The sequence below is a fragment of the Leucopleurus acutus genome (assembly GCF_964270905.1).
Source record: "Leucopleurus acutus genome assembly, chromosome: 1".
Classification (NCBI taxonomy): domain Eukaryota; kingdom Metazoa; phylum Chordata; class Mammalia; order Artiodactyla; family Delphinidae; genus Leucopleurus; species Leucopleurus acutus.
The window spans coordinates 14,758,450-14,785,391 of NC_139142.1; the positions used below are offsets into that span (position 1 = coordinate 14,758,450).

The 26,942-nt window shown below is 36.5% G+C and overlaps 1 protein-coding gene across 2 annotated transcripts in view; it reads left to right on the forward strand.

Annotated features, from left to right (window-relative positions):
* EML5 (EMAP like 5) overlaps nt 1-26,942 on the forward strand; it is a gene marked incomplete at its 5' end in the record, with an annotated part of 161,250 nt that overhangs the window by 51,361 nt on the left and 82,947 nt on the right. For both annotated transcript variants that reach the window (XM_082853619.1, XM_082853620.1), the window contains 3 exons: nt 14,450-14,587; nt 22,289-22,545; nt 23,658-23,870. In XM_082853619.1, coding sequence (XP_082709745.1) covers nt 14,450-14,587; nt 22,289-22,545; nt 23,658-23,870 — 608 coding nt within the window. The remainder of the gene's footprint in view (nt 1-14,449; nt 14,588-22,288; nt 22,546-23,657; nt 23,871-26,942) is intronic.

The following is a 26,942-nucleotide window of genomic DNA, read 5'->3' on the forward strand; positions in this document are numbered from 1 at the left end:
TCCTCAAATAAACAACTGAGTTGTATTAGTAACATCTGTTGACTTATCAAGACTCAAAGAAAACCACTCAAAAGTATTTGCCTTGTTTTAAATTAACTGTTGGTGTTATTCCCAACACACTCAACTCTTTAAGCAACTGTTCTTGCCAAAAGGCTAATTGTCTTAAACAAGTTTTTTTTTTGGACACATTTCTTCAGCTACTGCAATCTAAAATGATTTAGTTAATCCATTACCAATAGACAGTTTCTTTGCTTGTCTAACAAATGAGCCACTCAGAAACTTACTTTTGTAAGTAAAACCTCATTCTGCTATAATTTTAAATTTCTGATTTTTCTGACCATTGCTTTCCTGTGAGTTGAAAATATTGTGATGAGTGCTTAGTCTGGTAATGTTAATGTATCTTTGTATTCTGTCATTGCATCATAAACATAATGCATTACCATCTAATTCAATAGCGGTGTAATCCACACTCCACTGTGCCTTAAAAACACAACATTCGAAGTTCACTTTTCTCTTTTTTTTCTCTTGTTTTGACATGATGGGTTTCTGCTGGAAATAAAAAATAATAAAATGCCATGATGTGACAATACACATAGGACTCAGAATTCTATCAGGTTATAATTGTGTCACTGCAATTTGTAGTGCACCAAAGTAGTGCAAGGTGATCTGTGTCACATACCATCTACTGTCTGTTTTGCAAGCACTCAGGTCCACCTCTGTAGTATGAAAGGAGCCATAGACAATATGAACACAAACCAGTGTGGCTGTGTTCCCATAAAAATTGATCTATGGACACTGAAATTTGAATTTCATATAATTTTCTCATGTCTCAAAATGTCATTCTTTGAAAAATGTTTTCAACCGTTTAAAAATGTAAAAGCAAGGAGGGGGATCAAGATGGCAGAGTAGGAAGACATGGAACTCACCTTCCCCCACAAACACGTCAAAAATACATCTACATGTGGAGTAATTCTCATGGAGAACTAACTGGAAACTGACAGAACTCCCATACAACCAAAGCTGCAAGAAATATTTTCCTATAACTGGGTAGGATGGAAAAAAAAGATATCAGGTCAGGACCTGCACCCCTGGGAAGGATCTGAAAGGAGAAGGTCTGCATGGAAGGACCCTTGCCCTGGAGAGCAAGCAGGTTGAGCTACAATCTGGGCATCCCAGTCCTAAGATACTGCGCAGAGGAGACAAGCCCCCTTACCTTCTGAGAGAACCACTGGGACAGACAGAAGGGCTAGAGCAGCCTAGACTCTACTTGCAAGGAGCGTGCACGTGCTGACTTGCCAATAGTCAGGGTGGAGAGAGCCCTGCACTGGTGTCTGCCACCTCACCATACTCCCCAGTCTGAATGGGGCAAACACCCTGGCCCCGCTTGCTCCATACCACAGCCTGGCATGAGATCTGGGCCAACCAGGCTCTGGGAAAAGACGCAGAGACAGACTGTGGGCCTGGGGTGGCGGTGACCCTTGTCAGCACACACAGGAGCATGCAGCAGTTGGTCTCCCAGTGAGAGTGCCCTGTTCCCACTCACTGCACACTGCAGATTAGCGTTAGATCTGGGGCAGACAGGTCCTGGGAGAAGACTGCCACAGAGGCAGCCCATATCTCTGGCAGCAGTGCAGCCTCAATTCCTGCAGCCACAGTACCCTGACCCCCAGCCTACTCCACACTATAGCCTTGTGCTAGATCTGGGATGAACACAACAGAGGAAGGGATGCAACCTCAGCCTGCTTCTAAGTGGAGCCGCAGATGCCTACACAGGCGGCATGTAGGTCCTCTGTGAGTGCACAGGCCTCATTCGCTTCAGCACTCACTTCCTTTGGGGCAGGGCACACACTCAGGGGCAACAGAGCCTGGTCAAGCCCGGCCCTCAGGGCTTCAACTCCGACAACTGAGGAGCAGACCCTGTCCCTGACAGGGTGTCAACAGCCATGGAGCAGAGAGGGAGTCCTGCCTTATGCCCTGAACAGGCTTTAGATCCTCCAGCACCAACTGCCACCCCCCTCCCCCCCACCCCCACCCCCTCCCGATCAAGAGGATAATGACCAGCATACCCTGAGGAAAGATGTGGCTGGCATTCACACCAAAACCAGCCCTTGCACCAAAGGCATTGGACACACATAGTCTGCACAGGGACACTCCCACATAAAAACATCCCTATAAGATTGTAGTCAATAACAGTCTCTCCTAAATTCATAGAGACAGAGAAAGTTAAGTAAAATGGAAAGGCAGACGAACTACTCCCAATTGAAAGAACAAGAGCAATTCCCTGAAAGAACAAATAATGAAAGAGAGCTCACCAGTCTACCAGACCCCAAGTTCAAAAAGGTGATAATAAAAATGCTAACTGAATTAAGAAGGATTATTGATAGGAAAGCAGATCACTGTAACAAGGAACTAGAAACCGTAAAGATAAACCAGTCAAAAATAGACAATTCAAAAAAAAAAAAAAAAGGACATCTCAATTGCTGAGGTAAAAACCAATTTAGAAGCAACAAATAGCCAACTAAATGACACAGAAGAATGAATAAGTGATCTGGAAGATAGAATAATGGACATCACCCAATCAGAACAGCAGAGAGAAAGACAAATGAAAAGAAAAAAGCAATATATGAGACCTATGGGATAATATAAAATGTGCCAACCTATGCATAATAGGAGTTCCAGAAGGAGAAATGGGAGAGAAGGGGATCGAAAATGTATTTAAAGAAATTATAGCTGAAAACTTCCCAAACCTAAAGAAGGAAACATACACAGGTACAGGAAGCACAGAGGGTCCCAAACAAGATGAACCCAAACAGACCCACATGTAGACATATCATAATTAAAATGGTAAAAGTTAAAGAGAGGGTTCTAAATACAGCAAGAGAAAAACAAAGAGTCCATTACAAGGGAACTTCCATAAAGATAACGCTGATTTCTCTGCAGAAACTTTGCAGGCCAGAATGGAATAACATGATATATTCAAAGTCCTGAGGGAAAAACCTGCAACCCAGGATACTCTACCCAGCAAGATTATCATTTAGAATAGAAGGAGGGATAAAGAATTTCTCAGACAAGCAAAAATTAGAAGATTTCAGCAATACTACACCTATCCTGAAAGAAATATTGAAGGAGCTTCTCTAAATAGAAAAGAAGCAAGAATCTATAGGAAAGGGAAAAATCACAATAGGAAAGGCAATATATAGTAAGGATTGAAGGTCACTTAAAAGAGCAAGATGTAGATGAAAAAACAGTAAAAAAAAATTGTATAAGTGATTATGATTATAATAAACAGTAAAATAGAAGGATGAAAATGTAAAATAGAACATCAAAATTATGAAATGTGGGGGAGGGGAATATAAAATGTAGATCTTGTGTAATGTGTTTGAACTTGAATGACTGTCAGTTTAAAGCAAGTAGATATAGTTATAAGTCAACACACTAGAACTCTGTGGTAACCGCAAATCAAAAACACGTAATAGGGGGACTTCGCTGGCAGTCCAGTGGTTAAGACTTCACCTTCCAATGCAGGGGGCCCGGTTTCAATCCCTGGTCAGGGAACTAGATCCCACATGCATGCCACAACTAAGAGTTCACATTGCCACAGCTAAGGAGGCTGCATGCCACAACTAAGGAGCTGTCAAGCCACAACTAAGGAGCCCATGTGCCACAACTAAGGAGCCAGCAAGCCGCAACTAAGGAGCCCACCTGCTGCAACTAAGTAGCCCACGTGCTGCAACTAAGGACCAGGCAGGCTGCAACTAAGGAGCCTGCCTGCTGAAACTAAGAACCGGTGCAACCAAATAAATAAATAAATAGAAAGATAAAGAAGGGCATTGTATAGTGATAAAGGAATCAGTACAAGAGGAGAATATTATACTCATTAACATACATGCTCCCAATATAGGAGCACCTACATATATAAAACAAATACAGACATAAAGGGAGAAATTGACAATAACACAGTAATAGTAGGAGACTTTAACACTCCACTGACATCAATGGACAGATCATCCAGACAGAAAATTAATAAGGCAACAGAGGTCCTAAATGATGTAGTAGATTAGTTGGACTTAATTAATATCTACAGGACACTACATCCAAAAAAGAGTACACTTTCTTTCCAGTTGTGCATGGAATGTTCTTTAGGATGGACCACACATTAGGTAAGAAAACAAGCCTCAGTAAATTTAAGAGAATAGAAATTATTTCAAGCATTTTTTCTGACCCCAACAGTATGAAACTAGAAATCAACCACAGAATGAAAAACAGGAAAAGAACAACCACTTGGATACTAAACAACATGCTACTAAAAATCCAATGCGTCAATAATGAAATCAAAGAAGAAATCATAAAATACTTAGAGACAAACAAAAATGAAAACACAACTTTACAGAATCTATGGATGCAGCAAAAACAGTTCTAGGAGGGAAGTTCATAGTGATACAGGCCTTATTCAAGAAACAGGAAAAATCTCAACCAACCTAACCTACCAACTAAAAGAATTGGAAAAAGAACAAACAAAATCCAATGTCAGCAGAAGGAAGGAAATAATAAAGATCAGAGAGGAAATAAATAGAGATCAAAAAACCAATAGATCAATAAAACCAAGAGCTGGTATTTTGAAAAGATGAACAAAATTGACAGACCTCCAGGCAGACTTACCAAGAAGAAAAGAGGATCCAACTAAACAAATAAGAAATGAAAGAGGAGAAATAACAACTGATACCACAGAAATACTAAAAAATCATAAGAGCATACTATGAACAGTTACATGCCAACAAATTGGACAACCTAGAAGAAATGGACAAGTTTCTAGAAGCTTAACTGCTATAACTGAATCAAGAAGAAACACATAATTTGAACGTACCAATCACTAGAAGTGAGATAGAATCTGTAGTAAAAACAAAAACAAAAAAACAGCCTCCCTGCAAACCAAAGTCTAGGACCAGATGGCTTCACTGGGGAATTCTACCAAACATACAAAGAATTTATACCTGTCCTTCTCAAATTATTCCAAAAAATTGAAGAGAAGGGAACATTCCCAAATTAATTCTGTGGCGCAACCATCACCCAGATACCAAAACCAGACAGAGACACTACAGAAAAAAAATTACCAGTCGATAATCTTTGATGAATACAGATGCAAAAATCCTCAACAAAATATTAGCAAACCAAATCCAGCAATACATTAAGGGGATCATACACCATGATCAAATTGGATTCATTCCAGGGTCACAACGATAGTTCAGCATACTCAAATTAATCATTGTGATGCACTATATTAACAAAAGAAAAGACAAAAACCACGTGATCAACTCAACAGATGCAGAAAAAGCATTTAAAAAAATTCAGTATCCATTCATGATAAAAACTCTTACTAAAGTGGGTATAGAGGGAACATATCTCAACATAATAAAAGCTGCTTATGACAAGCCTACAGGCAATGTAATACTCAACAGTGAAAAGCTAAATGCTTTCCCACTAAATTCAAAAACAAGACAAGGATGCCCAATCTCACCACTTCTATTCAACATAGTATTGGAAGTCCTAGCCACAGAAATCAGACAAGAAAAAGAAATGAGGTATCCAAGTTATAAAGGAAGAGATAAAACTGTAACTATTTGGAAATGACATGATACTCTACATAGTGAACCCTGAAGTCTTCACACAAAAACTATTAGAACTAATAAATGAATTTATCATGGTAGCAGGATACAAGATTAATATACAGAAATTTGTTGCATTTCTTTATACTAATAATGAAATATCAGAAAGAATTTTTTTTAAATTCCATTTAAAATCACATCAAAGAAAAAATAACTAGGAATAAGCTTAACGGAGGAGGTAAAAGACCTATGCACTGAAAACTACAAAATATTGAAAAAGGAAATTGAAGATGATTCAAAGAAATGGAAAAATATACCATGCTTTTGGATTGGAAAAATTAATATTGTTAAAAATGTCCATACGACCCAAAGCAATCTACAGATTAAATGCAATCCCTATCAAAATACCTATGACATTTTTCACAGAACTAGAACAACTAATCCTAAAATGTATATGGAACCACAAAAGATCCAGAATTGCCAAAGAAATCCTGAGAAAAAAAGAACAAAGCTGGAGGTATAATTCTTTCAGACTTCAGACTATACTACAAAGCTGCAGTAATCAAAACAGCATGCAATTGACACAAAAACAGACATACAGATCAATGGAATCGAATAGAGAACCCAGGAATAAACTATGCACCTGTGGTTGATCTACAACAAAGGAGACAAGAATATACAATGGAGGAAAGATAATCTCTTCAACAGGTGATGTTAGGAAAGCTGGACAGCTGCATGTAAATTAATAAAATTAGAACATTCCCTGACAACATATACAAAAATAAATTCAAAATGGTTTAAAAACCTAAGTGTAAGACACGATACCATAAAACTCCTAGAAGAGAACATAGGCATAACATTCTCTGACATAAATCAGAGAATTTTCTCTGTTTTCTACTAAGCCCACGGGCTGCAACTACTGAAGCCTGAGCACCTAGAGCCTGTGGTCCACAACAAGAGAAGCCACTGTGATGAGAAGCCCTTGCACCACAACGAAGAGCAGCCCCCGCTCACTGCAACTAGAGAAAGCCCGTGTGCAGCAACAAAGACCCAATGCAGCCAAAAATAAATAAATAAATTTATTTTGATAAATTTAATAAATAAATAATAAATAAAATAAATAACTAAAATAAATTATTTATTAATAAATAAATTTATTTATTTATTTAAAAAAAAGAAAGAAGCTTACGGTCACCAAAGCAGGTCGGGGGACAAATTAGGAGTATGGTATTACCACATACAAACCACTCTACATAAAATAAACAATAAGAATTTATAGCACAGGGAATTATATTCAATATCTTATAATAACCTATAATGGAATATAATCTGCAAAAAAATAATAACTGAATCACTATGCTGTATACCTGAAACTAACACAATATTGTAAATCAACTATACTTCAATTAAAAAAATGCAAAACCATTCTTAGCTTGTAGACTATACAAAGACAGGCAGTGGGCCCAGTGTGGCCCACAATCTGTGGGCATAGAAAGTCATCAGGAAGTATCATGTTTAATGTTGAAACACTGAAAGTTTTCCTTTAAAATGAGGAAGAAGAAAATGGTGCCCACTTTCACCATTATATTTTTCATTATTTTATTCTTCACCGTTATATTCAGCTACAGACTAGAAGTGTTTGTCAGCACAGTGAGCCTAAATATATATATATGTGTATATGTATATGTATATGTATATGTGTGTATATGTGTATATATTTTCAATAGATGTATAATATATATATATAGAGAGAGAGAGAGATTTTTGAATAGAAAGGAAGAAACAACTGTCATTTGCAGGTGTTATAATTGTATATGTAGAGAATTAAAAGGAAAATACAGAGAAATTGTTGGAATTAAAAAGAGAATTTAGCAAAATTCCTGGATATAGAAACAATATACAAAATCATAGAAAACAGCAAAAACACCCAGAATTTAAAAAAATAAGATACTGCTATAAAATGTTTAAAAATATACTTAGTTTTGCTGATCTTTTCCTAACCTTTGAGAGTAGATGCTCGTTCATTAAGTTGTAGCCTTTATTTTGATAATATCTGCATTTAAATTTCTCCCTAAGTACTATTTCAGCTATATCCCACAAGTTTTGATATGAAATACTTCTGTTGTAATTTACTTCTAAAATGTTACTAGTTTTCGTTAGAATTTTGGTCTTTGTCCTTTATGTTATTTGGAAGTGTAATACTTAACTTTCAAACAATGGGCATTTTTTACTTCTTGTTACAGTTTTCTAACATTAGGGTCTGGAAAAGACTAAATTTGCATAATCTGAAGTGTTATTCTTAAAAGACTAAATATGGTGTATACCATACACCACTATACTATATATGTATCTCGCCTTTAACCAGGGTAGAAATCATCCACCTAAAATGAATGATTGGAAAAAATTAATGTTATTACATCGTCTTAAAAATAAAAGATTCTGGTATTCTGCCCACTGCTCCCACAGTAGGAGCTGGTTCCGAGGACTCGCCTTTAGAGAGTAATGTGATGTTGAGACCACCTGGACCAGAGACTCTGCTTCATTATCTTCAAGGCAAGAAGAGGCAGCATGACAGTGGCCCTGTTGGTAGAGGACTTGATTTGGCACCCGAGTCTACTTCTTACACCCTGTGTACCTGGGGCAAGTTTTCTGGTTGCTCTCAACTTCAGTTTCCTCATCTGGCTAATTGGGAGTACAGGGCCCCAGCTCATCCTCCCACAGCCCCCAGTGAGGAAGGCAGAAGAATATTCCTAGAGCTGGGGAGAGAGCAACATTCTGCAGAGCCAGACAGCTCAGAAACAGTCAAACTTTTCTCTAGGCCAAAAGGTCAGAATCAGAAAAGTCTGAATGAAAAATTCTGGACCAGAAATTCTGAGGTGCAGGCCCAGCAACCTGTGTTTTCACAAGCCCTCCAAGTGGTTCTGATGCCCTAAAAATTGAGAGTCACTGATCCAATCCATTTTGTTGCTTTGCTCCATATTCAGCTGAGTCCAAAATAGCCGTGTGGCTGACAAGGTCTTGGTGCTCTGGCTGGCTGTCAGACCTGAGCTTCGGAGGTGGGAGAGCCGAGTTGAGGACATTGGACCACCAGAGACCTCCTGGCCCCATGTAATATCATTTGGCAAGAGCTCTCCCAGAGATCTCCGTCTCAACGATAAGACCCAGCTCCACCCAACAACCAGCAAGCTACAGTGCTGGACACCCCATGCCAAACAACTAGCAAGACAGGAACACAACCCCACCCATTAGCAGGGAGGCTGCCTAAAATTATAAGTTCATAGACACCCCAAAACACACTGCCGGACACAGCCCTGCACACCAGAGAGACAAGATCCAGCCTCATCCATCAGAACACAGGCACCAGTCCACTTCACCAGGAAGCCTACACAAGCCACTGAACCATCCTCATCCATTGGGGGCAGACATCAAAAACAATGGGAACTACAAACCCGCAGCCTGCAAAAATGAGATCCCAAACACAGTAAGTTAAGCAAAATGAGAAGACAGAGAAATATACAGCAGATAAAGGAGCAAGGTAGAAACCCACCAGAACAAACAACTGAAGAGAAAATAGGCAGTCTACCTGAAAAAGAAATCAGAGTAATGATAGTAAAGATGATCCAAAATCTTGGAAATAGAATGGAGAAAATACAGGAAATGTTTAACAAGGACCTAGAAAAACTAAAGAGCAAACAAACAATGATGAACAAAACAATAAATGAAATTAAAAATTCTCTAGAAGGAATCAATAGCAGAATAACTGAGGCAGAAGAACGGGTAAGTGACCTAAAAGATAAAATAGTGGAAATAACTACTGCAGAGCAGAATTAAGAAAAAAGAATGAAAAGAAATGAGGACAGTCTCAGAGACCTCTGGGACAACATTAAATGCAACAACATTCAAATTATAGGGGGTCCCAGAAGAAAAGAAAAAGAAAGGGACTGAGAAAATATTTGAAGAGATTATAGTTGAAAACTTCCCTAATATGGGAAAGGAAATAGTCAATCAAGTCCAATAGGTGCAGTGAGTCCCATACAGGATAAACCCAGGGAGAAACATGCACCTCAATACATAAGACAAGAAACATATTAATCAAATTATCAAAAATTAAATACAAAGAAAAATTAAAAACAGCAAGGGAAAATCAATAATTAACATACAAGGGAATCCCCATAAGGTTAACAACTGATCTTTCAGCAGAAACTCTGAAAGCCAGAAGGGAGTGGCAGGACATATTTAAAGTGATGAAAGGGAAAAACCTACAACCAAGATTACTCTACTCAGCAAGGATCTCATTCAGGTTCAACAGAGAAATTAAAATCTTTACAGACAAGCAAAAGCTAAGAGAATTCAGCACCACAAAACCAGCTCTACAACAAATGCTAAAGGAACTTCTCTAGGCAGGAAACACAAGAGAAGGAAAAGACTTACAATAAAAACCCAGAACAATTAAGAAAATGGTAATAGGAACATACATATCAGTAATTACCTTCAATGAAAATGGATTAAGTGTTCCAACCAAAAGACACAGACTGGCTGAATGGATACAAAAACAAGACCCATATATATGCTGACTACAAGAGACCCACTTCAGACCTAGGGACACATACAGACTGAAAGTGAGGGGATGGAAAAAGATATTCCATGCAAATGGAAATCAAAAGAAAGCTTGGAGTAGCAATTCTCATATCAGACAAAATAGACTTTAAAATAAAGACTATTACAAGAGACAAAGAAGGACTCTACATAATGATCAAGGGATCAATCCAAGAAGAAGATAAAACAATTGTAAATATTTACACACCCAACATAGGAGCACCTCAATACATAAGGCAAATGCTAACAGCCATAAAAGGGGAAATCGACAATAACACAATAATAGTAGGGGACTTTAACACCCCACTTTCACCAAAGGACAGATGATCCAAAATGAAAATAAATAAGGAAACACAAGCTTTAAATGATACATTAACCAAGATGGATTTAATTGATATTTATAGGACATTCCATCCCAAAACAGCAGATTACACTCTCCTCTCAAGTGATCATGGAACATTCTCCAGGATAGATCATATCTTGGGTCACAAGTCAAGCCTTGGTAAATTTAAGAAAATTGAAATCATATCAAGTATCTTTTCTGACCACAGTGCTATGAGACTAGATATCAATTACAGGAAAAAATCTGTTAAAAAAAAAAAAACATGGAGACTAAACAATACACTACTGAATAACCAAGAGATCACTGAAGAAATCAAAGAGGAAATCAAAAAATACCTAGAAACAAATGACAATGAAAACACGACAACTCAAAACCTGTGGGATGCACCAAAAGCAGTTCTAAGAGGGAAGTTTATAGCAATATAATCCTACCTCATGGAACAAGAAAAATCTCAAATAAACAACCTAACCTTACACCTAAAGCAATTAGAGAAAGAAGAACAAAAAAACCCCAAAGTCAGCAGAAGGAAAGAAATCATAAAGATCAGATCAGAAATAAATGAAAAAGAAATGAAGGGAATGACAGCAAAGATCAATAAAACTAAAAGCTGGTTCTTTGAAAAGATAAACAAAATTGGTAAACCATTAGCCAGACTCATCAAGAAAAAAAGGGAGAAGACTCAAATCAGCAGAATTAGAAATGAAAAAGGAGAAGTAACAACTGACACTGCAGAAATACAAAGGATCATGAGAGATTACTATAAGCAACTATATGCCAATAAAATGGGCAACCTGAAGGAAATGGACAAATTCTTAGAAAAGCACAATCTTCTGAGGCTGAATGAGGAAGAAATAGAAAATATAAATAGACCAATCACAAGCACTGAAATTGAAACGGTGATTAAAAATCTTCCAACAAACCAAAGCTCAGGACAAGATGACTTCACAGGAGAATTCTATCAAACATTTAGAGAAGAGCTAACACCTATCCTTCTCAAACTCTTCCAAAATATAGCAGAGGGAGGAACATTCCCAAACTCATTCTTTGAGGCCACAATCACCCTGCTACCAAAACCACACAAAGATGGCACAAAAAAAGAAAACTACAGGCCAATATCACTGATGAACATAGATGCAAAACTTCTTAACAAAATATTAGCAAACAGAATCCAGCAGCACATTAAAAGAATCGTACACCATAATCAAGTGGGTTTATCCCGGGAATGCAAGGATTCTTCAGTATAGTAAATCAATCAATGTGATACACCATATTCACAAATTGAAGGAGAAAAACCATATCATCATCTCAGTAGGTGCAGAAAAAGCTCTCAACAAAATTCAACACCCATTTATGATAAAAACTCTCCAGAAAGTACGCATAGAGGGAACTTACCTCAACATAATTAAGGCCATATATGACAGAGCCACAGCCAACATCATTCTCAATGGTGAAAAACTGAAACCATTTTCACTAAGATCAGGAACAAGACAAGGTTGCCCACTCTCACCACTAATATTCAACATGGTTTTGGAAGTTTTAGCCACAGCAGTCAGAGAAGAAAAAGAAATAAAAGGAATCCAAATCGGAAAAGAAGAAGTAAAACTGTCACTGTTTGCAGATGACATGATAGTGTACGTAGAGAATCCTAAAGATACTACCAGAAAACTACTAGAGCTGATCAATGAATTTGGTAAAGTAGCAGGATACACAATTAATGCACAGAAATCTCTTGCATTCCTGTACACTAATGATGAATTCTGGAAGAGAAATTAAGGAAACACTCCCATTTACCCTTGCAACAGAAAGAATAAAATACCTAGGAATAAACCTACCTAAGGAGACAAAAGACCTGTATGCCGAAAACTATAAGGTAGTGATGAAAGAAATTAAAGGTGATACAAACAGATGGAGATACACCATGTTCTTGGATTGGAAGAATCAGTATTGTGAAAATGACTGTACTACCCAAATCAATCTACAGATTCAATGCAATCCCTATCAAACTACCACTGGCATTTTTCACAGAATTAGAACAAAAATTTCACAGTTTCTGTGGAAACACAGAAGACCCTGAATAGCCAAAGCAATCTTGAGGTAGAAAAACGGAGCAGGAGGAATCAGGCTCCCTGACTTCAGACTATACTACAAAGCCACAGTAATCAAGACAGTATGGTAGTGGCACAAAAACAGAAATATAGATGAATGGATCAGGATAGAAAGCCCAGAGATAAACCCACGCACATATGGTCACCTTATCTTTGATAAAGGAGGCAAGAATACACAATGGCAAATGACAGCCTCTTCAATAAGTGGTGCTGGGACAACTGGACAACTACATGTAAAAGAATGAAATTAGAACACTTCCTAGCACCATACACAAAAATGAACTCAAAATGGATTAAAGACTTAAATGTAAGGCCAGGCACTATAAAACTCTTAGGGGAAAACATAGGCAGGACACTCTATGACATAAATCACAGCAAGATCCTTTTTGGCCCACTTCCTGGAGAAATGGAAATAAAACCAAACATAAACAAATGGGACCTAATGAAACTTAAAAGCTTTTGCACAGCAAAGGAAACCATAAACAAGACGAAAACACCACCCTCAGAATGGGATAAAATATTTGCAAACGAAGCAACTTACAAAGCAGTAATCTCCAAAATATACAAGCAGCTCATGTAGCTAAATCTCAAAAAAACAAAAAGCCCAATCGAAAAATGGGCAGAAGACCTAAATAGACATTTCTCCAAAGCAGATATACAGATTGCCAACAAACACATGAAAGGATGCTCCACATCAGTAATCATTAGAGAAATGCAAATCAAAACTACAATGAGGTATCACCTCACCCCAGTCAGAATGGCCATCATCAAAAAATCTACAAACAGTAAATGCGTGAGAGGGTGTGGAGAAAAGGGAACCCTCTTGCACTGTTGGTGGGAATGTAAATTGATACAGCCACTATGGAGAACAGTATGGAGGTTCCTCAAAAACCTAAAAATAGAACTACCATATGACCCAGCAATCCCACTACTGGGCATATACCCTGAGAAAACCATAATTCAAAACCATAATTCAATGTTCATTGCAGCTCTATTTACAATAGCCAGGACATGGAAGCAACCTAAGTGTCCATCGACAGATGAATGGATAAAGGAGATGTGGCATATATATACAATGGAATATTACTCAGCCATAGAAAGAAACGAAATTGAGTTATTTGTAGTGAGGTAGATGGACCTAGAGTCTGTTATACAGAGTGAAGTAAGTCAGAAAGAGAAAAACAAATACCATATGCTAACACATATATATGGAATCTAAGAAAAGAAAATGGTTCTGAAGAACCTAGGGGCAGGACAGGAATAAAGATGCAGACGTAGAAAATGGACTTGAGGACATGGGAGAGGGAAGGGTAAGCTGGGATGAAGTGAGAGAGTGGCATTGACATATATACACTACCAAATGTAAAATAGGTAGTGGGAAGCAGCTGCATAGCACAGGGAAATCAGCTCAGTGCATTGTGACCACCTAGAAGGGTGGGATAGGGAGGGTGGGAGGGAGATGCAAGAGGGAGGGAATATGGGGATATATGTATACGTGTAGCTGATACGCTTTGTTATACAGCAGAAACTAACACAACAATGTAAAGCAATTATGCTCCAATAAAGATGTTAAAGTAAATAAATAAATAAAAGATTCTATTAACCCTTGTCATTTTAAGCATTAAGAGTACTTCTGTTTCGTAGATAAGAATTCCCAGCCACAAGCATACAGTTAAAAATCTAGGTTTATCTTGCCTTTTTAAAATGAAATTATTATTTTAACCAACAGTTTTTTCATAGAGTCTATCATTTTTTAAGCATATGTTAGTTAACTGTTCTTTTATTTTAATTAAATGTTACAGGATATGGAGCCTAGTTGATCATGCACTAATAGCAAGGTGTAATATGGAAGAACCAATTCGTTGTGCAGCTGTAAATGTAGATGGGATCCATCTTGCCCTTGGAATGAAGGATGGCTCATTCACTGTACTTAGAGTAAGGTATGTAATAGGGTAGAAGTAGAAAGAGAGAGTAAATTCTGTTAAGTGAGATAGAGTGCATAGTACTTATTTTTACCCATTTCCTTTAACCCCCTCCCTTCTTATTAACATATATTTTCTCAAATATTAGTTTCATTAAGTATAAAAAATATGTTTTTAAAAATGGCTTTGTCAGAAAATTAAGTTAACTCAAAACCCTTGGTTTGGGGGATTAAGAATGCTTAGTAGATTAATGACTAAAATTTTGAGTTAAATTTGGGTCTTGATTTCCATTTCTTGGTAGTATTGATTTTCAGTAATGATCTTCTGACATAGAAGAGGGAGAATGAGACCTTGAAACTGTTAAAAATGAGTGAATGGTTTTGTTGTCATTTGCAGATTTATGCTTTGAAAAACATGCCTGCATCTCTCCCTTTGTTTGGGTAATTAGAAAAGTTTAAAGAATTTGTTAAAGCAGTTAGCATCTTTTGTTGGATTATAGATATGTTGGATTATTGCATTCAGTTGAATTCTATACAGCCATTTAAAAATTTGCTGTAGATCCACACGTGTTCACGATGACAAGTATCTATGAAATTTTCCACATCCAGTTTAATGAATCATAGGGCCATCCACCCAGTTGCCCAATCCAGAAACCATTGATTCATTTCTCTCCTTTGTCTCTCATGTCTAGTTAATCACTAAATTCTGGAGAACCTAATTCCTAAATAGCTCTCAAATTAATCTACTTCCTTCCACTCTCACCACTGTACTCTTTTATAAACTTTTGCCATGTCTTACCTGGATTGGTGGAATAGCATCTCAGCTGGTCTCCTTACCTCCTATTTTGCTTCCTCAAGTCCTTTTTAACACTCTACAGTTATAGTGATGCCTTTTAAAACACATTTGTTTGCATCCCTCGTCTTTCTAAAGTATGATAAAAGCATCGCACTGTCCTTAGGATGAAGTTCATAATTCTTAACATAGCATATCCTGCCCATCTCTCTAGCCTATTTCTTTCTACTGCAGTCTCTTTCTTTTAGCATGTATAAAACATCTTTCATTTTTTCAGATACATCATGTTCTCTTGTACTTCTGAGCTGCTATAGATATGACTCTTCTTTCTGGGACAGGTTTCTATAATGAGATATGCTGAGATTTTTCTCTTAATCTAATTTTTTATTGTGATAAAACATACATAATATAAAATTTACCATTTTAAACATTTTTAAGTGTAAAACTCAGTGTCATTAAGTACATTTGGGTTGTTTTACAACCAAGAATTTAAGATGCATGTAAAACACCTGGGAATTTCTGTCAGATAGTTGGTATGCATTAAAAATAGTGATTGTTATTTTTTCGTTTGTACATTTACTTGTCCTTTCAATTATTGTATGCAAGAAACTGGGTGAATAACTTATCTCTAATAAGTCAGTATTTTAGCAACTCAAAAATATTCTTTTTTGGGGGTAAGTGAGGCATGCATCGCACAGCTTGCGCGATCTCAGTTCCCTGACCAGAGATTGAACTCTGGGCCATGGCAGTGAAAGCCTGGAATCCTAACCAATAGGCCACCAGGGAACTCCCTCAAAAATATTCCTAATCCTTCTTAATTTACCTGGTCACTGTTTCTTCTTGGTTCGCTGTGTATATTCTCTGTATCACAGAGCAGAATTTATAAGTATAGCAGTAGTAAAGTGCCCTCACAGGAGTGGTTATGTTATGATTAGAGGAACATAGCATAGATTAGAAACTAACACACTGATTGTTAAATTGGGGTACAAGGTGGTGTGCCAGGGCAAAATCATTTAACTTCTTAGAACGTCTCTTTTTCTTGTGATAAAAATGTTAAATAATTTTATGTTAAAACAAACACTAATATCATGGAGTCAAATGAAAAATTGCAAATATTTTTCAAATTAGAAGATACATATGAATACATATAAAACTTTGGTGGTGGGCTGCATGGTATTATCAACATCAAACTCTTCAGAGGCGCTAATTCATTCTCATAAGTAATTAGGGAGACTTCAGTGGAAGAGCTTGGTGAGCATGGTTAATAAATTATGCTGAAGATGGAGTAAGGTTTCCTGCAGTGTATGGGGTAGACTTTAGTTGTAAAAATATTAACGTTGCCATTTTAGATTCTACCAGTCTTTAGCCAGTTGTCTTTTCTGACAGTGTCACTGCTGAGTTATATCAACTTTAAAAGGATTAGGACAGTTTTTCCCCTAACTAATCACACATTCATTTAATTTTTTTTCAACATATTTATATTTTGTCTGCCTCATTTCATGGGAGTAATAAGTTCTGAAAGTTGTTTCCTGGCTTTCAAAAAGTAACTCTTTTATGTCCATTATTTTTTCACATCGAAGGTGTTTTTGTCTCTCTGCCCCCACCAAGAGCACTATTAAAACATGCTCAAATATGTCTTATCTTAAAATTCCTACCTCGAGCCTGAGGCCCTCTTTGGTTATATCACATCTCTACTCTCTTCTCTTTCACAGTAAAAATCTCAAAAACCTGCCTATTTTACTATCTCTCTTTCCTTCCAATTAACTTATCAACTTTCTACCCCCATTCCAATATAGCTTTTGCCTTCATCTTTAAATTGGAAAACCCTCATTAATAGTGCCCTGTAACTAAAACCAGGAGATATTTTTCAGTTCTCATCTAAATTGATTCTCAGCAGTAAATTTGACCCCTTGAACAACTTGCTCCTTCTCAAAACATGCTCTTCCCTGGCTTTAGATGTTAATTCTCTTTGTCTTTGCAGCCTCTGGCTCCATTTTCTTTATATGCTAATTATCTTCTGTGTACCCAGTAAAATTGAAGTCCCTCAAAGCTCAGATTCTAGGCTTTCTGCTCTTTTTTACTCTGTATTTTCTCACTAGGTAATCGCATCCTGCCTGTAGCTTCAGTTACTACCCATAGCATGATGATCCCAAATGCATAGTTCTAGCCCTGTTATCACCTCTAAACTCCAGTCATGCATATTCAGTTGCTTATTTAACATCACTTGGGTATCTCAAAGACATCTGCAATTCAGCATGTCCAAAGCTGAACCCAGCATCCCCCCTCCCAAACTGATCTTCTGTCTCTGGGCCCTATTCTGTCCATGTTCTTGTATAAGCCAAAAACCTAGGCATTATCATAGATACCTCTCTCTCTCTAACCACCATTTTTTTTTTTTTTTACATCTTTATTGGAGTATAATTGCTTTACAATGTTGTGTTAGTTTCTGCTGTATAACAAAGTGAATCAGCTATATGTATACATATATCACCATACCCCTCCTTCTTGAGCCTCCCTCCCACCCTCCCTATCCCACCCTTCTAGGTGGTCACAAAGCACTGAGCTGATCTCCCTGCGCTATGCATCTGCTTCCCACTAGCTCTTTGTTTTACAGTTGGTAGTGTATATATGTCAATGCTTCTGACTCACTTCATCCCAGCTTCCCCTTCCCCCCTCCCCTGTGTCCTCAAGTCCATTCTCTACGTCTGTGTCTTTATTCCTGTCCAGTCCCTAGGTTCATCAGAACCTTTTTTTTTTTTAACATTCATATATATGTGTTAGCATATTTTTTCTCTTTCTGACTTACTTCACTCTGTATGATAGACTCTAGGTCCATCCACTTCACTACAAGTAACTCAATTTCGTTTCTTTTTGTGGCTGAGTAATATTCCATTGTATATATGTGCTACATCTTCTTTATCCATTTATCTGGTGATGGACACTTAGGTTGCTTTCATGTCCTTGCTACTGTAAATAGTTCAGTAGTGAACACTGTGGTACATGTCTCTTGAATTATGGTTTTCTCAGGGTATATGCCCAGTAGTGGGATTGCTGGGTCATATGGTAGTTCTATTTTTAGTTTTTTGAGGAACCTCCATACTGTTCTCCATAGTGGCTGTATCAGTTTACATTCCTACCAGCAGTGCAGGAGGGTTCCCTTTTCTCTACACCCCCTCCAGCGTTTATTGTTTGTAGATTTTTTGGTGATGGCCATTCTGACCGATGTGAGGTGATACCTCATTGTAGTTTTGATTTGCATTTCTCTAATGATCAGTGATGTTGAGCATTCTTTCATGTGTTTGTTGGCAATCTGTATATCTTCTTTGGAGAAATGTCTATTTAGGTCTTCTGCCCATTTTTGGATTAGGTTGTTTTTTGATATTGAGCTGCATGAGCTGCTTGTATATTTTGAGGATTAATCCTTTGTCTGTTGCTTCGTTTGCAAATATTTTCTTCCATTCTGAGGGTTGTCTTTTTGTCTTGTTTATGGTTTCCTTAGCTGTGCAAAAGATGTTAAGTTTCATTAGGTCCCATTTGTTTATTTTTGTTTTTATTTCCATTTCTCTAGGAGGTAACCACCATTTATAATCCATCACTACATCCTGTTGATTTTACTTACCTGATGAATTGTCTAGGAGCAAATATTTTAGTTAAGGTTTGTGAATAAGATTAGAATGATAATATCTTTAACATATACTAAATACTCTATAATAGTATGGATTGTATAATACTGTATATTTCAGATCATTTCACTTCTTTCTGAAGTCTGAGCAACCACTATCTGCAGTAGTCTTCGAATTGGTCTTAATCCTGCTGTTATACTCCTTCAATTTGTTTTTTACTCTCGAACCAGATTAGTGATCTGATTGATTCATCCCACCCTAGCTTATATTTACAAGTTAAGGCCAAAAATCTTTAGATGTATGAGGACTTTTATAATTTTCCCTTAGTCTTCCTTGCGAGACTCTGGCTCACATCAAAGCCCCCTTTGCTTGTTTCAGTACCACTATACTGGGCTTCTCAAGCTGAGCTTGAATGCTTTCTCTTGCCATCAGCAATTTCACATAGTTTTAGCTCTGCTGGAATGTAGGCTTTTTCCTCCCAGTTCCTGTCTTCTGCTGAGCTAAGTCCCATTAATTCCTCAGAATGAAGTTTAAACTCCACTTCTTTTGGTCTGTTTCCTCTAACACCTTCACCTAGGAACGGTTCTTCTGTTATATGCTCTATCAGTATATATGCTCTATTAATATTGTGTACTTTTACTTTTGTGATGTGTTACAGACTGCTAATGAATGAGTATTCCCAGGCTTTGACCTCTCTCTGCTTCTTAAAGAAATCACAGAATTTGCATACCAGTTTCCCAGAAGACTTAATTCAGAATTTTTAGAAATCAGTACATTTTCATCTAATAATAGTCTTCTTACCTGTAAATTTGTCAAAGAAACTTTGTCAGAGAAGATAGTTATAATTCATAGTGTTGATGTAATAACGTAATACATACTATAAAACCAGTCAATCAGAATCTCTTTCCCTCACTGTTGGTTTCTTCTCTGTGTGCGTGTGTTGGTTGGTGGACAGGGCCACAGTGGTAGAAAGCAAGAGACAACCTCAGATATCCACACTTATTTCTCTTGTTAACTGGGAGCAGTTAAGTCCCTAGAACAAAAAAGCTGTAAAAAAATTACCAAAATAATTCTGAAGAATTTTCCAGGAGCATTTTAACTAATGTTCATGATTGATACTGGAATGATTATATTTTAATAAAGAAGGTATAAAAAAGAAAAGCTTTCAAATAGTGTCTTAGATGTTTTCTTAAAAATCTTGCTCCATATAGATATAGATGAATGGCTGGATGTACTAATGGATGGCTGAGTGGATGGATGGATGAATGGTATGAAGAAAGGGAGGTAAGATGCATGGATTTAAAGTAAAACTGAAAGGAAGAAGTCACTGGGAAAGGTAGAAGTAGCTACATTATTCTGTGCTTAGGAAGAGGACCTTGCAAGTTGCAGGGTCTAAGGCAAAAGTGACGTTGACCAGGAAAGCTCTTTTAAAAAGTACTTTTTTTTCGTTCATTTATTTTGTTTTGTTTTGTTCTGATTCCCTTTTGTAGTTAAGGGGATGATTTTCATCTCTTTCTTTATATGATTAACACCAGGGTGAAGCCCAAGTTCCTTGGCAATGTATCAGATCTGTTACACACTGTCCTCAATTTATCTCTTTAACCCCATCAAGTCACTGCTTTTCCCACTTATCTTGTATCCACGTTGTTCAAATGTGCCATGTATTTGCATTGCTCATGCTGTGTCTTCTTTCTGGAAAACCTTCAATCTTTTATACTTAGCCAGCCCCTCAGGTCTTATGCTCAAATAGGTATCACTCTTCCTTGGTCCCTTCCTGCCTTTAGTCTTTTAGTTATTGATTGATTGATTGCCACGCTGGGTCTTTGTAGCTGTGCGTGGGCTTTCACTAGTTGTGGCGAGCCAGGCTACTCTTCGTTGTGGTGTGTGGGCTTCTCATTGCGGTGGCTAGTTGCAGCACGTGGGCTCAGTAGTTGTGGCACGTGGGCCCTAGAGCACGCAGGCTTCAGTAGTTGTGACACGTGGGCTCAGTAGTTGTGATGCACGGGCTCTAAAGCACATGGGCTTCAGTAGTTGTGGTGCATGGGCTCAGTAGTTGTGGCTCGAAGGCTCTAGATCATGGGCTCAGTAGTTGTGGTGCATGTGCTTAGTTGCTCCTTGGCATGTGAGATCTTCCCAGACCAGGGATCGAACCCATGTCCCCTGCATTGGCAGGCAGATTCTTAACCACTGTTCCACCAGGGAAGTCCCCTGCCTTTAGTCTTAACCATTTTTCAGTGTTTCTTATAGAACTTCACACATAACCTTTTGAGCACTCACTACATTTTCTCAATTATAAAGTATAATTACTTTATCTCTGTTTCTCACAGAAGATGAGTTCACCTTTGTGTGTCATGTGCCTAAAACAGTTAAATACTTAATGTTACTGAAAGAAATATGAGTTTTATTGCTTTAAATTGTCCATTTAGAAACTGTAAAAATTGGGAAATAACCATTTAAGCTTTTATTCTTGAATTATCTGTTGATAACGTTTCAGATGGGTAATGCAAAATTTATTTGGAAAAAGTCCCTGGCACTAGTTAGAAATAGAATTCTCACTTCCTCCTGCCCCTTCTCCCTTGCTGCCTCTCTCTTCTCCGCCTCTCCACCAGCTCCACATGTTTGGAAACTCAGTAGTGTTTAACTAAGTGTTTACCCAGTTTTATGGCTATTACCAGTACCTGTTATTTTTCTGGAAAGTCAGTTATAAGGCATCATTAAAAATATTTAACTTTGCTGGCTGACATGGTCGCTAATTGGGAAGAATTTGTATTCTATTAAAAAAGGTCAAAGAGGTTGAAATAAAAGTAACTAGTGGTATCTATGTAAAGATATATATTCAAATGTATTACTAAAATAATACAAATCAATTTCTCCTTTCTTTATTTCCTGGATGCAATTTTGTGCATTTGCTTCATTACAAAAATTTAATTTGAAAATCATGGCTTTTATAATTAAGCATTTTTCATAAACTCAGTACTTATAAGGAACTTCATCATAAAAATCCATGACTTTATTTCCTTTATTGTATGACTCCAGAAATTTAGTATGAATCTCTGAACTACTTAAAATTAAGTAATTTAGGAACTGAAATTTAGTATTTTTCTCTACTTCCAGCATATATTGTCCTCATATATTTCTGTTAGGCAAAATTATTCCTGAGTTAATACTACTTGTCTCATTTACATTTGTTTTATGGTTTATAAATACTTGATACAGCCTCACAGTCATTTTAGACACATTTGAAAACTGAACTAATTCTGTAGTGACTTCTTTGTTTATGGTCTCATTTTTTTTCTCTTTACAGAGATATGACGGAAGTTGTACATATTAAAGATCGGAAGGAGGCAATTCATGAGTTAAAATATTCACCAGATGGAACTTACCTTGCTGTTGGATGCAATGACAGCTCAGTTGATATTTATGGAGTTTCTCAGCGTTATAAAAAATTTGGGGAATGTGTTGGATCACTTAGTTTCATCACTCACTTGGACTGGTCCTCAGACAGTAGATATTTACAAACAAATGATGGGAATGGTAAAAGACTTTTTTATAGGATGCCAGGTAAAAATTTCCTATAAATTATTTATAATTTGTAGATTTTTAGTTCCTTTAAAATATCTTAGAATTTCATTAGAGGCAGAGTGTAAGTTACATTTGATTATAGGAAATCAAAGAAGATACAAGCTAATATTTCAGGCATTGTGATCTTTTCTCTGTGGCTGCCTTATCATTTGAAATCCTTTTGGTTCTTAATTAAAACTTAATTGCTTGGAGGAGCTAAGACCTATTTTATGTTGAAGTCCATGCCATATGAGTAGTATATGGTAAAGTCCTAGTATATATTAGAAAGTCAAAATGCCATTTTTAATGGGTACAACTAATTAACTAAATACAACTGATACAGATGTCTGACTATAAGTTGGGTTTTTGTTGTTATCTCAGACTTTGCAAATATTAATAATAATATAGCTAACAAACTAATTTTGAAAAACAGAATTTTTATCAAAGATTTAAAAAGAGAAGAATAAAAACAACCATCAAAATATTATCTCTCAGCCCTTTATTTAGTATGATGCTTAGTGAATTAGTCACTATATTAAAATAACTTATTTAACAAGAGTAGCTGCATATTTAAATTAATGCATCGCTCCAAAAGTTTTCATTAACAATCTGTATGTAATGAAGATTGACTGAATCCTGAAGTCCTATTACCTAACATAAATGTATTACTTGTCTCACTCATCCTTCCTTTGCGACCCTTTCAGTTATCTTTCTCAACCGTGTATCTTCTTAGGTTTCTTTTTCAATACCTGATTTGCCACTTTTGTATAGCTTTTACTTTTCCTTCTAACTTACCCCATTGTGGCTGATCTGTAGCATGATTTTAATAGGGTTCAGTTTTACTGTCCACATGCATGAACCTGCTAAGCTACATCATCATCAAATCTGTATGTCTCTGAATCAGCATAATTTTGGTAATGGCTTTTTAACAACTCCTTGCACTTAATTTCCTCCTTTCCTTACTATATTCACTTACCTATTCATGTATTATCCTTTAACAGGATGGAGAAGATATTTAAATTTTGGAGTTTACCATGTTATCAGTACAGTTTATGCTTGAGTAAAAATCAAAAGAAATAACTTCTTAAATTAATACTGTGATTTATTTTTAGGAGGAAAAGAAGTGACAAATAAAGAAGAAATAAAAGGTGTTCATTGGGCTTCATGGACATGTGTTTCAGGCCTTGAAGTAAATGGAATTTGGCCCAAGTATTCAGATATCAATGATATAAACTCAGTAGATGGAAACTATACTGGCCAAGTTTTAGTTACAGCTGATGACTATGGAATTGTAAAATTATTTCGATATCCTTGTTTAAGAAAAGGTATCTTTTCTTTCAAAATATTATTAATTAACCTCTGTCTTATAAAAGACTTAAGTTCTGGGCTTTCCTGGTGGCACAGTGGTTGAGAGTCTGCCTGCTGATGCAGGGGACACGGGTTCGTGCCCCGGTCTGGGAAGATCCCACATGCCGCGGAGCGGCTGGGCCCATGAGCCATGGCCCCTGAGCCTGCGCGTCCGGAGCCTGTGCTCCGCAACGGGAGAGGCCACAGCAGTGAGAGGTGCTGTTGGTTTGGTGAAGGATTTCATGAAAATGAACAGAATTATTTATAGTATTTTGATAATTCAGAAATTATTGTCATATGTTACATTTATTTTTGGATATGAAGTTTTTATTAGAAAATTATTTTTGAATTCATATATTATAAATGGGCTAATACTTTACCTCTTTCTTTTTAGAGAATCATTTTTCTCCCCACTTCCAGAATTGCTTCATATAGTTGGGATATACAGTGATAGTTATACTTTTCTTATGGCTTATTAACTTTAATCATTTAACTTGTTGAACATATATCTTTTAGGAGACATTTTTCTTATGTCATTTTCTCAAGAATTCTGATGAAGTAGTCAGCTGTGCGAGTACAGGTCACAGTTTGGAATCTATTGGTTTGTTGGTTGGTTTTTATCTGAGAGTGTGTTTTTGCTTAAAATCCTTAACATGTATTGTTTTGACATTTGTTTTTCATAACTGGGGGTGGGAGAAAAATAAGGGGTCTTATCACTGGTTATTTTCTATATATAATATATATCACCTCTCTTTCTTGGACCTCTTTTAAAGTGATGATATTAATCATTCTGTTAATAGACCTGAGAATAATTAAATGAAATGCTCTATTAGTCATTTATTTGTTCCATGCCTTGTTCCAGAAAGTATTTGAGTCAGCTTATAACAAGTCCATAAGTACTAAAATAATTATATGAGTAAATAATTCATACCAGGGGAAGTATAAATAGAAATACTATATTAAAATCAGATAAAGAAAATGTTTGACATTTTCTTCTTCAGTAGTCAAACATCAAAATTGAATCTGAGCTTCCTGGAAACCAAAAATAAAATAAAGCAGGGCACAAAATAATTTTCACTTTAGCTATTTAAAAAAAAAAGCATACTTATTACTACTCAGAGAAAGCCAAGTTTCTTCTGAGATTTAATTTTCAAAGAACTCTCTCATAATATAGGGCCTTATATTAGGTGCACTGAGTGTATTCATAGAGTATCAACATCTATAGCAGATGCAGTCATGATTTTCACCCGGTTAATAAAAGCTGTTGGACAAATGTTAAAATGCAATTTAGTAAAAAGGTAATTTTGGAAACAGCAGAAATAGTTTTATTCAAATAGTTTAGGTAGTCCCCTTGATGTTAAACTTAAGGGTGCAAGTTTCCCAGAAGTCTAGACTGGTAATTGCTATACCTCTACAGTAAAGTGGTGAGTTCCAGATCCTGCCAGCTATGCCATGTTGTCACTTCCTGCCTGCAACATGTCAGCTTCCTAGGTGTGTGTGAAAGTACTTCCATAAGTAATGCTAAGGGTGTTAATAAAGGCTAACAAATCTCTAGCAATTGAAGTACCGTATTTCTGGATCCCACCACATAGCCAGGACATGAGAGTCACCAGGCACAACAAATTTTATTGTGACTCAAAATGATACTTGCCTAGTTAGAAGGTGTGAGATTTAGTAAGATTAATCATGGTGATATTAATCTTAGACATTGCTTCTACTCACTGTTTCATACACTGACCTCTCTGCAGAAAAAGAGTAATTTTCTGAGTTTTCATAGTCAAATGCATGGGATTTACTCACAAGCTTTATCTTCTGCAACAGAGAAGACAATATTTTTGTTGCTCAATAATTTTGTTTCATTTACAAAATGTGTAGTAGTCTTCTGAATTGCTGTAGGAATATTTTACCAAAGTCTTTAAGAGAAGTTAGTCTTGTTCAGTTACTGCTTCAAGAATATAAATTGTTTTTCTTATTTTCTGTTTTTTTTAGATTTTTGTTAGACATTTATTTTATGGTAAGGGTTTTTATTTCTAGGCACTTGTGAGTCAGCTTGAGACTATTGGTAGGTAATTGGGAGAGAAAAAGACAAAGATTAGTAGAAGTATTTTAAGATTCTGTATTTATTGAATTTACATAGTTGCATAAAGCTAGTAGTATTACTAGAAAAACTCTCTTTCTTTTAGATTAGTTATGAAGTTGTACATTATTTCATTACAATAAGTTGTACTATTGATCCAACTTAAGTTTGAGAAAAGATTGTGTCTGATGTATTAATGTATTTTAAATATCCACTTAAGTAATATCCATTACATTCTAAGAAGTGAAGCTTTTACAAAATGTGGAAAGAAGTTAAATAATAGAAGTAGCTTACGTTATAGAATCATTGTAATTGCAGCACAAAATGTGTGAGATTAGCCCAGAATGTTCCTCTTCCACATTTAGCCCCCTCAAATCCCAGGCCAAAGGAGTATTACTCCTCTTATTTTTTTTTTTTTTTTTTTGTCCATTGTTATCCTCTTTCTTTCTAGATTCTCCTGCTCTTGACCATAATCTCTCAAATAATCAGACTGTTCCCAGGCAGCAGCACAGAGGCTGTGGTGGTGGGTGAGAAGGTGGGGTGGGGGAGGATGGAGAGGTGAGGGCATGGTTGCTTTAATCTGACACCTTCATCACTGTTAATAATTGCCAAGACTCTTTCAGTACTTATTGACAAATGAACATTTCTATTTGGTAAAAATATTTTTTAGATTCCAGAAGAAAATTCATTGGAAAAACAAATATCAAACAATAAAACAGATTTGTGATGGGGAATTATTCAACACCGCTTTTCTAAGATTCTGAGATTTCTAAGATATTGTTGCATGTAGCTCTAGTGTATTTGTTTTTCATTGCTGTAAAATACTTGTGAAAATGTGGTACAGTTCATGTGTTTATTCTCCTGTCAGTGGACATTTGGGTTCTTTAGTCTTTTGCTATGATATACAAGTTTCCAAAGATGTATACTTAGGAGTGAAATTGCTGGGTCATAGAGAATTTATAAGAAAATGCCA